Raw genomic sequence first — 17,383 nt, 5'->3', positions numbered from 1 at the left:
TAAATTTTTTTAAGCCTATAGCACCTGGTATTTACAGGTGGTCTCCCATCCAAGTACTGACTACCCAATCCTGCTTAGCTTCCAAAGGGCAGGGTGGGTGAGATGGGCAGTTCATGCTGGTATGGCCAAAGACAGGTATAAAATTTAAACAAACATTTTGTGTATATATGAGAATGATCATTATTTTCTTTGTTAATGTGGTGAGTGATACATAGATTTTCATACGTAAAACTAACCTTGATTGCTCTACATAGTAAAAAAAAAAAAAAACTAATTTTGCATTGCTGGGAAAAAATTAGTCACAGTGCCTGATCTTTTTTTTTTTTTTTTTACATATAATTGAATTCAGTTTGTTAATATTCTATTAAGAATATCTATATATATGTTCATGGCCGAAGCTAGCCTATAATTTTCCTCTTTCATGCTATTCTTGTTTGGTTTTGATTATCAAGGTTATATTGGTAGCAAAGAACGAGTTAGAGGATACGCTCTCTTAGTCTATTCTCTGGAATAGTTTTGGAATGGTATCTTCCTTGAATGTTTGGTACAATTTGCTGTAATACGATGTATGCCTGATATATTCTTTGTGGGAAAATTTTAAACCTCTGATTCAATTCTTTTAATAGCTATATAGCTATTTGGACTTGCTAGTTCTTTTTATGCCAGTAAGTTATATTTTTCTAACAATTTGTTGTGTAGCAAACAAAGCTTAAACCAGCATGAAGATATTTGATTTCTAGTTCTGCCTATCACTAGTCATGCGACTGGAAAAATCCACTTTATCATAGGCAAGGGAAGTTTGTATTACATGATATTACCTGCACCTAGAAAATTGTCTGCATTTTATAAAGCACTTTCATAGTCATAGTACCACCTGATTATATTCAAGATCCCTTCTAGCTCTAAAATTCTAGGATTCCTAATTAACTAAATAGCCCCTCCCCCCAAACCAAAAACACTTGATGCAATCATCTCAATATGTATTATGCAATACAGTCTGAAAATCTCAAAATTTTAAAAAGTTTATTATTTGGGTATGCCAGCCAAATACTATTTTGAAAAGGTAGATAGAATCATATACAAAATGGTAATATACAAAATTATACATTACCAGCAAATAATATATTTTTTGTTTTACAATAGAATTTTCATCTTTATAGGTTTTGATTTATTCAATCTTTTAAAAAATTACATCTTATTTTCTCTTAACTTGGAACTATATGTGTAAATATGAAAAATAAACCAAGATAAATGACCCCAATTGTTTGTCTTCCAACATCAACACGTAGAAGACGTTGATTTGGAACATGTTCCACGTCCAATTTGTGACCAAATTCTTATTCCCTTACTGACCTACTCTCCTCCCACCACACACTCTTCCTCATTTATACTGCTTATAATGTTTAAACTACACTGTTATTTTTCCTAATCCCTGCTTAACATTTTCACCTATCCAACCCATTCTCCTACTTTCCTGTCCATTCTTTCCTCGAATACATTTTGATTCATTTCCTCTCCCCTTTCGTCTATCACATTTTTTACCGTTTATTGTCATTCGTCTTTCATTTTACTGTAATTTGTTTATCTTATAAATCTGCCACCCCATTAGATTATTTTTTAAGGGTAGAACTGTATATTATTTATCTTTGTATCTCCTGTGCCTAGCATGATTTACGGAACTGCCTTGGTTTCCCTTTGAAACATCATTAATCCCCTTTCTACACGCTGTTTCTATGAGATCGACTTTTTTAGATTCCACATATAAGTGAGATCATACAGTATTTGTCTTTCTGTGCCTGCCTTATTTCATTTAGCGTAATGTCCTCCAGGAATCTTTTAGATTTCACATATAAGTGAGATCATATAGTATTTGTCTTTCTGTGCCTGCCTTATTTTGTTTAGCATAACGTCCTCCAGGAATCTAAAAAAGTCGATCTCAAAGCAACAGAGAGTAGAAAGGTGGTTACCACAGCCTGGGGAGGAGGGATGGATAAAGGGAAGATATTGACGAAAGGGTACAAAGTTTCAGTTAGAGTGAAGGAATATGTTTTAAGCATCTATTGCATTGCATGTTGACCACAGTTAATAATAATGTCTATTTCAAAATTGCTAAATGAATAAAATTTTAACGTTCTCACTACAAAAAAATGATAAGTTGGTGAGATGATGGATATGTTAATTACCTTGATTGAATCTTCCTACAAAGTATACAAAAATTGAAACATCATATTGGATTGTATAAAAAAATATACAGTTACTATTTTCACTTAAAAATAAATAAAAAAATCTAGGAAAAATATCACTCATCAATTTGAGATAGGTAATTTTTAAAGATCATAAATCCATAGTTTTTAACCCTGGCTGTACCTTAGAATCAGTTGAGGAGTTTTAAAGCCATGCCTTGGTCCCCTTCTCAGAGTACTTAAATCAGAATCACTGAGAGTGGGGCATCAGTGGCTCTTTAAAGCTCCCCAAGTGATTCTAATGTCGAGCCAGAGTTGAGATCTACTTATACATGTAGGTGGCTGCCTGTGTTTGTAAATAAAATTTTATTGAACATAGCCATACCCATTCATTTACATATTATATATGGTTGCCTTTATTCTACAAAGGCAAAGCTGAGTAGTTGCAACAGAGACTACATGGACTGTAAAGGCTAAAATATTTACTATCTGGCCCTTTATTATAGAAATAGAAATAGTTTGTTGGCCCCTGAAAAAGAGGGAAAAAATCCTGTTACTTATCAAGACATAAGGGAGAAAATAGAGACTGCTGCTAATGTTAATGAGAAGTAAAAATGCTTTAAAGACTAAAAGGCACATTTTAAATATATTCTTATCAAGGCTATCATTTAAAAAAATAATTTCTGTACCTGTAATTACTTACTTGAAAGCATAAATGATTTTTCTTATCTTAGAGAATTTCCAGTATGAAAATCTTGCCCTATGATTCTATGTAACAGAGGTAGCATAGTGTTTGGTTCAGCTTCAGTGTTAATTTTTTTAGTGGTTGTTTATCTACTGATTACATGCTATCTATGGTCCTACTTTTCATATGTTTTTAAGGCTTAGAAGCAGCTATTAGTACCAGATACATTTCTAGATTTATCCACAGCCATGTAAAAATTATGATTTATATTAACTCTCTTTACACCAGAAAACATTGTATCTAGTAGAAAGAACATTAGGCTAGGTATCAGGAAAACCAGATTTTTATTTCCACTATGCCAGTGATTTAGTATTTGTCATCAATAAAGTGACTTACCTCATCTGTTATTGACAAAGACTATCTTAATTTTTACTAAAGAATTTTGTCACCTGGATATACTTGGTCGTGGAATATAATTTATAATTTGGTAGACATAATAATACATGTTGTGAATTAGCTTTCTCTTGTCAACTTTTACTGTGCCTTCTCAAGTAAGTCACAATATCTCTATCGGTTTCTCACCTTTCTACAGCAAAGACTAATGAGATAATAGGCTAAGTGTACGCAACTATTTAGGTAATGAATTCTTCATCTAGAAAGATCTGATCAATGCCTGCAAAATGCTTAAGATTATAATAAAGAATCATATGAGGTTTTCCTAAATAAATACACGTTTAAGAAGACAACAAACAACTGCTACATTTATCTGAATATTCTTTAAGTAATTAAACTCAACGGATTAGCTGGGTAATTTAGAATACGTTGAAATTCAGGTTCAGAATTAAAAAAAAAACTATTATAAGCCAAAAACAATACCTAAACTTGTTAAGTGATGTAATCTATAATTCTGAAAAATAGCAGCCATATATACCCTCTTACCCTTAAACACTTCAATAATATTTTGGTATATATTTTCTAATAACAAGAACATTCTATTATATAATCACAGTATAATTACCTAAATCAGGAAATTTTAAATTGATATAGTACTAATATCTAACAAACCTGTAGTCAATATTCCAATTTTACCCATTGCTGCAATCTTGAAAGGGCTTTTCCTAATCAGTATTGAAATCAAAGGTTTGACATTTTGACATCCCAGATATTTCAGGAGCATTAAAATTAATATATTAAATGGTTGCTTTTAGATGTAGATGTGATGTAGATGTCATTTTCTCTCTAGTGGTTCAGAGGGAAATATATATATATGTATGTTTATATAGATATATATGTATATGTATCTATATATGTGTGTGTGTGTATATATATAGTGAGAGAGAATGATAAAGCAAAGGTAAATGTTAGCAATTGTTGAATAAGGGTGAAGGGTGTATGGGAGTTCTTTACGCTATTCTTTCAACTTTTATGTTGAGCTTAAAATTATTTCAAAATAAAAGTTAACAAAAGCACTTTCAAGATAGTACCTAGTAGTTACAGCAAAATATATTTATTATTAACTTAATATTATATGACAAAAAATATAAAAATAAGTATATCCCAATGAGAGCTCATTCTTTAATCAATGATAAGTATCTGAGATGATTTTTCTTAATAAATAGGTATATTTATTAAGTTATATGATTGCCTGAAAATTTTATTGATAAAGGAATTTAAAGGTTTGTCAGGCTTTAACATCTTTAATAATTTTTATGGTCCTTTGCCTGATCCGGTACTTTGTAAATTTATATAAACAAAAACAGCCATAAGACAACAAATTCATTGAATACTTAACCCATTGTAGAAATTAGTTTGATCTCTGGATCCACAGGGATAGGCTGCATCCTGAATGGATAACTCTTTTTAACAGAATAATCTTGGAGCAGGAGAACTAAACCAACCCGCAAACTTTTATACCATTCAGGACAGAGGGCATTCCACATAATCACTGACACCGTTCCTGAACTGTCAGCAACTTCCAAAAAGGTCTAGGAAAAAAAGGGTAAAAGCACATACATATTTGTCACTTTTTTATATATAGATGACATACAGCATATTATCTGTGATAATTTAGACTGATAGAAAGTGACATTTAAATTTTAATTCTTTATGGGTAATAATTCAGTTGTCAACTCTGATATTGGTGATCTAAAGGAGAGATTTCTACCAGATTCATGGACATAACCAGATTTACTACTAACTTACTGTGTAATTGTAGACTCTGAGGACACAGGTCAAATCTTATTTATATTTGGTTCTTCCATAATGTTTAGCACGCTGCCTTACAGAGTAATCCCACAATACATTTGTCAAATGAATGAGACAAGTCACATTTTAAAGGTTTTAAGTGAAGATCTTGACATCGTTCTTGGTTACTTGATCTGTTAGAGGGCCTTGATATTCATATTAGAGAACTTTAGATAAACATACAACTGAGTACAATGCCATCAATGCCCTGATTATATTAATTTACTTATAGTGATATCTGTGACTCTGGTATAAATGACATGGGAATTATTTGTGAGATACTACTTGAGAAATTATGCTAGCAGGAAGGGGTATGTTAACACCGGTATACATTATTGCTGAGTCTGGGCATAGTTAAAATAAAGAAATCTGTTGCAACAGAAAGTATTTTATGGAGTTTTTCTCAGTTTTAAAATATAGACAACTTTGGTTGTACATAAAAGCAGTCTTCAAAATGTTCTCTAGCTCTTTTAGTTTCTTCTTAAATGCTGATGCTACATTCTCAGATCCTTTTTCTTACTGATGAATATATATTTTGGGTAGTTCATTCCTTTATTCATTAAACATTTACTGAGTCCCTATTATGTTCCAAACATTATGTTAGTCACTGGGATGAAGAGATGAATCAAACTATCCCTAATAATAATAGCTAATGTACATATATAGAACTTACTATGTGTCTGGAATATAGGTAAATGCTTTACTTGTATTAATTAATTCGATCCTTATATCAACCTTGTAAGATAAGTACAATTAGTATCCCCATTTTACAGATGAGTAAACTGAGGCTTAAAAAGGATAAGTAATTTTCCTTACATCATAAAGCTAAGAAATGGTAGAGAGAGCTGAGATCTGAACTTAGTTCATCTGACTACAAGCCATGCACTCTTAAGCACTATTACATACTGCTTCCCTACAGTCAGGGAGCTCATAGTAGAGTAAGGTTAGCCAATGTAGTAACAAATATGTGTAACTGGGTTATGCATGCTCTGACAGACCTATGTTAGGGTATATAATGGAGTCCTGAGTAGCACATAGTTGATTCTCCTTAGTGACTATGGATATGGTTATACATGGAAAGGCTTAAAGCAGAGGTAAGCATTGAACTGAATCTTAAAGGTGGCTTTGTTAATCTGATGAGAATTGAGATGAAGAGCATTCTAGGCAGAAGAAACAACATGAGCAGAGGCATGAAAGGTAGAAAACAATAGGTTAGTTTTAGGAAGTTCTAGGTAGGACAATTTGGTTAGTATGAGGAATGGAGAGTTCAGGAAAAGATGAGACTGGACAGGTAAGCAGGGGCAAGATGATGGAGACACAAAGAGTAGGAAGCCAAAGAAACAAGTAGAGTCAAAAATCTAGGGAGGAAAGTATCTCAATAATGAGAAAAGCAAAAAACTAGAGAGGGACGACTGAATAATGTATGATATCACATGATAGAATCTATAACTATGAAAAATTATGAAGAATTTTCAGCAATATGAGAAAATACCTAAGAAAATATTAAATGATGCAAAATTGAATGCACAATATGGTTCTTATTTTGTAAGATAATTTAATGTGATATATGACATAGATAGTCACATGAAATATAATACATATGTTCATATATGTGATATATATAATAGATAAGATACGATAGATATGTGTGTATACATGATATGCATATATATGTGTGTATATATATGATTTACACACACACAAGAAAGGGAATAAAACATACCACGTTAACAGTGGCTCTCTCTCAGTGGTAGGATGTTAGGTGATATTATGTACTTTATACAGCTTTTTATATTTTCCAAATTCCCTATAATAAGCATGTATAACTTTTACAATAAAGGCTTAATAAAACACCTAAAATAGTTCTTGATAACATGGGAAAATACAGTGTAATACTAAGCAAAAGCAGAACACAAACATATGAAGAAAGTAGATTTCATCAGCATTATATGGCACAGAGAGTCAAGATAATAGAAAAGTGTCACATGGATTTGATAATCAGAAGGTTACTGGTGAATAATGAGCCGAAGAAAAAAGCCAAACTTATTGTGTTGAGAAGTGGGAGGCAAGGAAGTGAAAACATCTAGTGTAAAATACTTCTTCAAGAAGCTTTCTTCGAGAGAAGGAGACAGGGAATAGAGGAATCATAAGGTCAACGGAAATTTTTTTCTTTTCTCTCTTTTTCTAAAATGTAAAATATAGTATGTTTATGTGTTGGTGCAGAAAGCATAGCTGAGAAGAAAAGGTTGAAGATAAAGGAAAAGGTGTGAAGGAGACCAGCTGGATCAGGGAACTGAAGGGCACCGAAACAGAAAGGATTTCTTTTTCTACAATAAAGCATGTAGAAAATACTTTGCAATATATATTTATGTACATTTAAAAATTATTACATTGACCTTATAAAATGGTATTTAAACAAATATGTTACCATAATATGAAGTCATGTCTGTAAGTTATAATCTATAACTTTAAATTAACATATAATATCTTATCATTACTTGTACCTGGTACGGTTCAATCATCTTTTTATCAGGTTTCCCATAGTATCGCAGTTTTGATTTATGCAAGATCCTCACAAGCAATGCAGGAAAACTTCTTCTGTTAGCCCAGGTCATTTCAAGGCGAGAAAGTGATATTATTTTGGTATCTAAAATATAAAAAAGAGTAAAAATACTATTTAACATGTCATGGCAATTTCAAAGATCTATTTTATGGTTATAAATGGTAGCCAGATCATACCCAAAGCAACTCCTTCTTGCCAGCTAAATCACTCTATACACTTCTCCCACCTAAACTACATACCATTTCTAATACTGACAACTAAAATATATAAAGGACTTACTATGTGTCTGGTTAGGTAATATAGGTATTTACCTATGTAAATACCTACATTAGCTAACACACTGTTTCATCTAGAATGTCTTCCATTTTACCAAACCATGTAATTACTTCTTGGAAAACTTGGATCTGAACTCACCTCCCTTAAAACATTTTGTGGAAAAACTCAATGTCTTGGAATATTTTCCCACTACTAAGCACTTATATATTTAATTTATAGAATTGTTTTATGATACATTTTTGTGTTGTCCTCACCTCAGTTTCGTATGTGTAAGTTCCATCTTTCCCAAACATGCCAGACATGGACCTTTGTATCTGCTGTTCCCTCTGTCCGGAATGTCATTCCCTTAGATAGCCAGGTTACTTTCTCCCTCTTCAGGTTTTCCTCAAAGGTCACTTTCTCAGTGATGTTATTCCTAACCACCCTATTGAAAAGTGATCCCCCATCCCACTTTATTTTTCTACAGAGACTTACTATCTTCTCATATACCATATAATTTACTTTGAAATGTTTTAATCTTCAAGCCTGCTGGCAATCGTAAAAACTGCTTAACAGCTATTCATCATCTTAAAGGATTAATTTGTACTCCTGATTTTATTCTTCCTTGGATTAAGAGGGGTTCCATCTGCACTTCTCTCCACATTTTGCTCTCTCACAGCCCACAGTACCAACTTTTAGAACCTGACTTTGCATTAGTTCCAATATTTCTTTTGCTAAGGCACCCTCCACTTCCAACTTTGTTTACATGTTTTACCTAGTCAACATTTTTGCATAAAACTCATACTTGTAATTTCTTTTTAATAAGAGCTTAAATGGTATTTTACAATTACGCCTCTACCATAAAAACCGCACACAATTTTCAGTATTATTAGGACAGCCTGTGTAATTTTCCTTCTAGATCCTCCCAATACATTACTAGCTCAGGATGACAGGTCCTAATATTTGATCTGATGTAATTAAGTGATTTGCTTTTTAATATAGTCAGACAAATCTCCGATCAGCTTTGAATTATCTGGAATGTACATGGAACACTCTTGATCAATGAAGGCATATACACCTCCTTTACTGGCTGGAATAAATTCAAGAGCTACGTGATTTTGTAAAATCAGATTTCTAAGAGCTACTATTTCTGCTATAATTAGGTCCAGAGAGTTAGCTGTGATCATACATCTGCCTGGTTTACATTTTTCCCAGTTTGAATTTTTAACTCGCAAACTTCATAGAACACACATATATTGCTCAAATTCAAAAGAACTACAGGCTATTTATAGACAATGAGAAATATGTGTAAATTTATAGCAATAAATGTGTTCATTATTTAAAAAGAATGAAAATAAATAAACTGGATATTTAATACAAAAAGCTAGAAGGTAAGCAATGGAACAGTGATTCTCAAATTTTTGGTCACAGGACCCATTTACATTGTCAAAAATTGAGGATCTTGAAGAGCTTTTGTTTATGTGGGTTATGTCTATCAATATTTACTGTATTACAAAATAAACTAATTTTTTAAAAATTATCAACTCATTTAAAAATAACGATAAACTAATACACATAATTATAAATATATTTTTGGAAAGATTACTATATTTTCCAAAACAAAAGAAATTTAGTGAGAAAAGCGGTATTGTTTTACATTTCTGCAAATCTCTTTAGTATCTAGCTTAATAAAAGATAGCTAGATACTCATATCTTCTTTGGCATCCAGTCTGTTTCAATGTCACATGTCATGCAGTGTCTGGAAAACTTCATTGTACACTTGTCAGAGAAAGAGTGAAAAAGGTAAGTAAAGCCTTAATATTGTGAAAATAGTTTTTTTTTCTGTTTAAACATAAGTTTAATTTTTATATTGTTGCATTTATTTATGTTAGAGGTTCCTTTATTAATCCAATTAAAATGTGTATATAAACCACTTAATAAATAAAACTCTGATACACTTTACAAATAAAGTTTAAAGTGAGCATACTAATTTTCTTAGAAGCCCAATCACATATTTTCTGCACAGAAATTATCACGAAGAGATTGTGAAATCATTAGGGAAAAATCTAAAGCAAAAGGTCCTTTTTCTATTTTATCATCATGCATACTCAGTAGCTTCTTTTAAAACCCTCTCTTTCATATGAAAATAGTTTTGACCTCATGAATATCCCGAATATGTCTTGGAGACACCACCAGAGGTCCCTGGACCATACCTTAAAAACTGTTGCAAAAGAATAAATCTAAGGAATGCAGAAGGTATAAAGACAAAAGCTGAAAATAATGAATTAGAAAACACTATACCACAATAAAAGATCCCAGTAGCACCAATAAATCCAATTCTTTGGAAAAATTAATGAAAAGGTAAGCCTTTGGCAAGTCCAATCATGAAAAAAGAAAATAAAAATGTAATATTCAGAATGTGATCAACTATACACAAAGAAAAACTGTTAAAAGATTATTATGTATTATTCTACATCAATAAACTTGAAAATATCAGTGAAATAATCTTCTAGGAAAATATAAGTTACCAGTGTTGCCTTAAGAAGCAGAAGAAAACCAGAATAGTTCTTTAACCATGGAAGAAAATGAAAAAAGTTCACAAATAATGGCCTCCAAAAATGGTAGCAGGTTCACATTGTTTTACAAGAAAATTCTAACAACTTTCAAAGAATAGCTCTTTCCCTGAGCTACAAATTTTCCCAGAGCCCAGTAAAATATATAAATTATACCAATTGACTTTATAAACTTAGAATAATCCTGAAAAATCCCAAGAGAAATAGTACAAAAGAGAAAACTATAAACGCGAATCATTTATGATGGCAAAAATCCTAAATCAAATACTTTCAAATCTAATACAGTAGCATGCCAAGAGACAACCATGCCATGACCAAGTAGAGTCCTAAACATATTCTATAGTTCAGTAGGGGGATATTATAAATTCTGAATAATTCTGGAGACTGACACAGACATGTAAGTTCAAATAATTCTGTTAATACATAATGAGTGCGATGTGTACTGTCTAGGGGATGGACACGCTTGAAGCTCTGACTTGGGGGGGTGGCAAGGGCAATATACGTAACCTAAACATTTGTACCCCCATAATATGCTGAAATAAAAAAAATAATTCTGTTAAAACATTAAGAGTAACCACTAGAATAATACAAACATAATGTATAACTTCCAAACTACTAGAAGAAAAAAAATAGTTTAATCCTGTGAGAGTCAGAAAATAAAGGATGGCATCTAGTAAACATAAAGCAGGATTTCAGCAACAAGTACAAACATTATTAATCACATTAAATTTAACTGAATTAAATTCATCTCGTAAAAAGAATTGGTTTGGATCAAAAAAGCAGAATCTTAGCTATATGCTTCTTAAAAAAGAAAAACCTATGACAAAATGGAAACAAAGGGATGGACAAAGATACACTAGGCTAGTGGTTCTCAAAGTGTGGTCTTTGCATCAGCAGCATCATCACCGCCATTGAACTTGTTAGTGATGCAAACTCTAGGGCCCTGCCCCAGACCTAATGAATCAGAAACTGGAGCAGGTACTCAGCAATGTGTATTTTAAAATGCTCCTGAGGTGTTATGCACACTCACTCACTCTTGAGAACCACTGCCCTAAGTGCTACCAAAAAGACAGAAGTGATAAACATTACCATCTGATAAAATAGAATTCAAGGCAAAAAGGGACAAAGAAGCAAACCTCATATTGATAAAGGGTAAAACCCACCAAAATATTAATCAGTTATGAAATTTTACACATTATAGCAACATCTAAAGCAAAAATTTTTAGAAATATAAGGAGAATTGGATAAAACTATCATCATAGAGAAAAGTCAATATTCCTTTCAGAGAAATGGGCAGATTAAAAATAAGAATATAGAATATTTGAATTAAATTTTAAAAACCTGGTATAATAAGGAACTTTAGATCTAATAAATAAGCTTTTTCTAAATTTTTGGAGGTTAAAGAGAAACTCCAATTTAAAATAAAAAAATTTGAGTAATGAATAATAATAAAATCTCTACACTTAAAAACTTCGGGGGTGCAGCTACAGCAGTCAGTACCCATGGGAGATTTCAGAATTTTAAAAGTTTTTGGAAGCAATACAGAAGTAAATAAATGAATGAAGCATTCAACTGAAGAAAGTAGTACAAGAAAAATATGAACAAAGGAAGTACATATATGGAATTAAAGATGATAGCAGATATTAAGTAGAAAACATCTCCTCACTACAGATTTTGTTATTAGTAAAGCCAAGAGTCTTTTATAAAATAACAATAAAACAGACAAACCTCTGGCGAGGCTGATCATGAGGAAAGGTGAACACACAAACATTAAGACCATGAAAGTAGACATAACTGACAAGACATTAAAAATATAGACTACTATATGCAACTTTGAGATACAAGTGAAATGAGATTTCCTAGTGAAATATCAACTGTCAAAAAAAGGACTCAAGAAGCAGCATTATTGGTTTGATCACTTTCTCTACAAAGAAATTGCAAAGGAGTTATTATCACCATCCCCCAATCCCAGCCCAAGATATCAGGTTCAGATAGTTTTAGAGGTAAATTCTATCAAACTTTAAATGAGCATAAAATATCTGAAAGCACAGAAAAACAGGCAAGCTTCCCAATTCATTTTAATAGGTTAATATTAACCTGATATTAAAATAGCACTGAAAAGGTATCCCCCCCCCAAAAAAAAAACCCAAAATGAAACCTATGGACCAAATTCACTTAAATATACAGATGTAAAAATAATAACCTTGACCAAATGGGGATTCAAAAGTGGTTGAACATTAGAAAATCCATCAGTTTATTTCATTTATTCCTTTATACAACACTTATACTGAATGCCTACTATGTGCCGGGCATTGTTCTGGCTATAGGGGATATGGCCCACAGCAGTGAAAAAAAGTCATGGATCTTATTTATAAAACAGGTAGGGGGAGAAAAAAAAAAACAACCAAATAAAATAATTTCAAAGTGTTATGATTCCATGAAGGGCATTTGCAGGGTGATATAATAGGAATAAATGGGGAGGGAATACTTATTTAAATAGCCCTTTCTAATATGTTTTATATATTTGGGCTGGAACCCAAGGATGGGAAGAAACTATCCAAAAAGAGGGAAAAGCAGGTGCAAAGTACCTGAGGCAGGAAAAACCCTCAGGTTTTTCCTGAGGTTTGAGGATCAAAAAGAAGGCTGGGATTGCTAGAATAAAATGGTAGAAGAGAAGGGCTGGAGATGAGGTTATAGAAGTGAGTAAGGGATTCTATAGGGCAGGGGTCAGCAAATTATGATTCATAAGCCAAATCCAGCCTGTTGCCTGTTTTGTGGTAAATAAAGTTCTACTGGAACACAGTCAGACTCATTCATTTACATATTGTCTATGGTTGCTTTCCCTATACAATAGCAAAACTCAATAATTGTGACAGAGATTGTATGTCCCACACAGACAAAAAGATTTACTATTTGGTTCTTTACAAAAAGCTTGCCAACCTCTGCTGCAGGGTCTTGTGGACCTATGGCTTGCTGTTTAAATGCAATGGGGAGCCACTGGAGAGATTTAGGCAGGAGAGTGACATGATCTAACTTCCACTTTAGTCATCCCTGAGGTCACAATATGTGTGTCCTTTTGGGTAGGGTGCTGACTGCGAGGAGGCATGAAGGAGTCCTTTGGGGTGATTGAAATGTGCTATATCTTGTTGCAGGGGTGGTTACACAGGTGTGAATATATATGTAAAAATTTATCAAACTGTATTTTTAAGATCTTTTTACTTTACTGTGTACAAGGTAAACCTTAATAACAAGTTTCAAAGACACAAAAATATACCATAAACAAAGTTAAGGGAAAAGGAACCAAATGCAAGAAAATAATCTGCAGCATATAGCAGACAAAAATGTAATACCCATTGGCAAAGAAATCCTATAAATTAACTAGAAAAAGTCAAAAGATGTAATTTAAAATAGTAAGATATCGGGACATGGACACTGTGATATATATGTTCATGAACATAAATTAGGACAATTTTTTCAGAAGATGATTTGTCAATATCCACTAATTAAAAAATTCAAATAACCTTTAAGCCAGCAATTTCATTTCTAGGAATCCATTCACCAGAAATACTTGAACGAAGTGAACAAAAATATGTGTACATCCTAATGATGTTTAGCACTGTATTTAATATTGAAAAATTAATGACTGCCTAAAACTACAAATTACTCATTCACCTGGGTATGATTACACAAATTATAGTCACATCCATACTATGGAATATTTTATGTACAATTACACATAAAAGTGTGTTATAGTTACATACAGTTACATAAAAGATGCTTCAGATATGTTTAATGGAAACAGTAAATTACACAATGCCATATAACTCATTTTTTTCAAAGACACACACCAAATCGCTGACAATTTGGAATTTTGAAAGGAAAGTTGAAGGCATGAGGGAAGGTGAAAGAGGTCTTTTGCTCCACTCCAATATTTTATTATTAACAATTTCAAACATCCAGCAAACCTGAAAGAATTTTACAGTAAATATCAATGTACCCACTTCCTAGATTTTACCACCGACGTTTTACTATACTTGGGTCTTACACTTTTAACACAATATATATTCTTTCAAATACACAGTTTGGATCTTTTTATGGCACATGGATATTGGCTTTTGTAGTAAAAGAATGGTTTTTATAAATGAATAGATATTACTTTCATAGAACACAACGAAAATATACTTTTACAAAGTATTATCCCCTTCTTAATTCTTCTTTTAGGGCACTGATTTTTCATTTACATATTCAGTTCTAAAACAGAAATGATCAGTATTTATAGTAATACAGCACTGCTGTCTTATTCCATGCTCGAGATAAAATTATTCCATTATTTCATCCCAGAAATAACTATTTTGCTTGTAAAATTCAGTTATTTAAAACATCCTTGGCTACACATTTCTACATCTTTTTTTCCTTATGACTAGATATGACTATAATTGCATATTTTTGAGCCAGTTATCTTCACTTTCAAATTTGTTGCTCTTACACGTCAGAGTTAGATTATCTACGATTTAGTATTGTGACAACATAAAGAAAAGGACTGAAAAGCAGTAGATGTAGAAAATTATAATCTTTCTCCTTCCAGTACTTTCCCTTTTATTTTTTGCATTTTACTCATTCCCCATTCCATACGTGTTCATGCCTATAGTACTATCATTCCCCTTAATTCCGTCTTTCACAGAAAAAACACACTTTAGAGCAGTTGCTGATGACGAGCTAGCATTTGCAGGTTAACTTCCTACTTCTGATAGATACACAAAAACTGAACTTCTCAGATCAGTACCGCCCGTGGAAAGCAATAAGAAACACGAAGACGAGAATTCCACGCCTTCCCACAAAATCACATATTCAAAAAGTGATATTTATATAACTACAACACTCAAAGACATAAAAGTGGCATTTTGATCAATGTTAATTATGGAGGAATACATCACGGAACATCCTTTTTGAGTGAACATGTAAACTCGCACATTTTTACAACTCTTATGCTAAATTCAAATCTATAAGCTCTTCAACCGACACAACGGACTATTTCCTCAACTGGCATGGGAACGAAATTAAGATTAATCCCACCGTAGTCGAACGTATAACGAACGCCTGAGGAATACTGAATTCCAGAGCAGTAAGTTTGCCAGACCGAACTGAAGATACAGTCAGACACTTCCTGAATCGGCCGCTTTTGCAAACACACCAAGACACGCGGCCGTGCAAATTTCACTAAGCCGGCGTCCTGTCCTTCGGTCATTCGAGAAAACTTGTCCGCTACCTCTCCTGGCTTGTAGTTAACAATACAAAAGCATCTCCTTTCCTTTCCCGTTAAAACGAGCTCCTGAAAATGATTTTATACAAGCCCTCTGTCGTCCCCTCCAAATACTTACCGCTAAAATTGTGTTCCTCGGGTTGCTTGTCGGTTAACCAGATATCTCCATATGGATCTTCGTTGTTCCACAGCGCCAGGTAATGACTTTTCCCGCCCCTTAAAGGCCTCTCTGGTTTCTCCCCGTGCGCTCTATTTCTGAAGGGAGTTTCTACAGAAATCGCGTCTGAGGTATCCCCACATCGGACATTATCTATGCACAGGATCCCCTGGCCTAACCTTTTCTCGTTGTAAAGACACGAGACTCTGCAAATTCTCATTTCTATGCCAACTTTAAGAATATTTTGATGTACGAGAAAGTTTAAGCTGGGGTCCAGGTAGCACTTCTCCCGGTACACCCCGTCCGAGATCGTCACATCATAGCAGTAAAGAGGAGGCTTGGGCACCGTGTCCCGTGGCTCATCCTCTAACAGGTATCTCTGGACGGCTAGCACAAAGACAGGCACTACCTCTGAGGGGGTAACCCACTGGCGAGGTGAGCCGATTATCTGCTCAAGAACCTTCTGGATCCAGGATCTGGGCGCTTGGGCACCAGCCCTTCGGATCACCCCTCCCGGGACCCCAGCCCGATTTCTCTCAAGGTTCGGCAAATCTAGCCCAGCACGTGAGGGACCAGCCTGCGGCTGGCCTGACTCACCAGACATTGTTGGATAACTGCTACGTACCCTCCTCACTCAAAAAAGCTACTCTGCTCCGCGCGAAGCTGAGAGAAAATAAACCGCGCGCTTTGGCGACGATCTCTACTCTGCCCCTGCTGACCAGAAAGGCTCCGCCCCGTAGCGAGACTGCCAGGGTATTGCGCGTGCGCAGCCCAGATCTCCCGCCCCTCACTTGGCGCGCGGCAGACGCCAAGGCACTGTTACTAGGCAGGCACACGCGCCAGTTACGTAGCAAGTCGTCGGATCTCGTGCCAGCCGGATTGCCGTCTGAGGGAGGGCTGTCACGGGAGGGGGAGGAGGGAAGCGGTGGTCGTCACGGTTGCCAAAGCTGGGGGAGGAGCGTTCCCGGCTCTCTTTGAAGGAGGATGCCGAGAGGCAATGGAAAAGGGAAAGTGACAGGAAGCAGGGTGTAGGGAGTCATAGCTGAGGGGTTTGGGGATTTGGGCCTTGGGCCAACAACAGAAAGTAATTTAGAGTTGGTTAATATACATTAATGTGATTACATGGGTCTCCTGTAGCATGAACAAAACCAGATAATGTATGCACAGCCTTCAGGACAGTCCCTGGCACAAAAAGTCCTCAATAAACGTTCGCTGCTATTGCTATTAGCATTAGCATAATTGTCTGTAGTGGCTCCCTGAGTGCAGGGTGGGTGAATTAGTGATTAAGTGCAAATGAATATAGAAAATTGCAGAATTGGCTTGGTTAAGAGCTGTCTTTAGATTAGACTTCTTAAAATGCACGTTTATATATATATATATATATATATATATATATAATTCCTGGCTTAACATACAGCTAGGATATAGAATTTCAGAAACCGCATTTCTTTACTACAAGGCAT

General features: G+C 34.1%; 1 protein-coding gene across 1 annotated transcript in view; it reads right to left on the bottom strand.

Moving 5' to 3' along the window:
* Positions 1 to 16,547, bottom strand: part of LOC105810790 (chromosome unknown open reading frame, human CXorf57) — a 55,692-nt gene extending 39,145 nt beyond the window's left edge. Inside the window, 3 exon segments of the mRNA XM_012644825.1 lie at positions 4,661 to 4,853; positions 7,617 to 7,759; positions 15,882 to 16,547. Coding sequence (XP_012500279.1) covers positions 4,661 to 4,853; positions 7,617 to 7,759; positions 15,882 to 16,524 — 979 coding nt within the window. The 5' untranslated portion in view covers positions 16,525 to 16,547.
* Between the last annotated feature and the right edge of the window lie 836 nt (positions 16,548 to 17,383).

The sequence above is a fragment of the Propithecus coquereli genome, unplaced genomic scaffold (assembly GCF_000956105.1).
Source record: "Propithecus coquereli isolate 6110/MARCELLA unplaced genomic scaffold, Pcoq_1.0 Scaffold104, whole genome shotgun sequence".
Taxonomy (NCBI): domain Eukaryota; kingdom Metazoa; phylum Chordata; class Mammalia; order Primates; family Indriidae; genus Propithecus; species Propithecus coquereli.
This window is presented reverse-complemented; position numbering and strand designations above follow the sequence as displayed.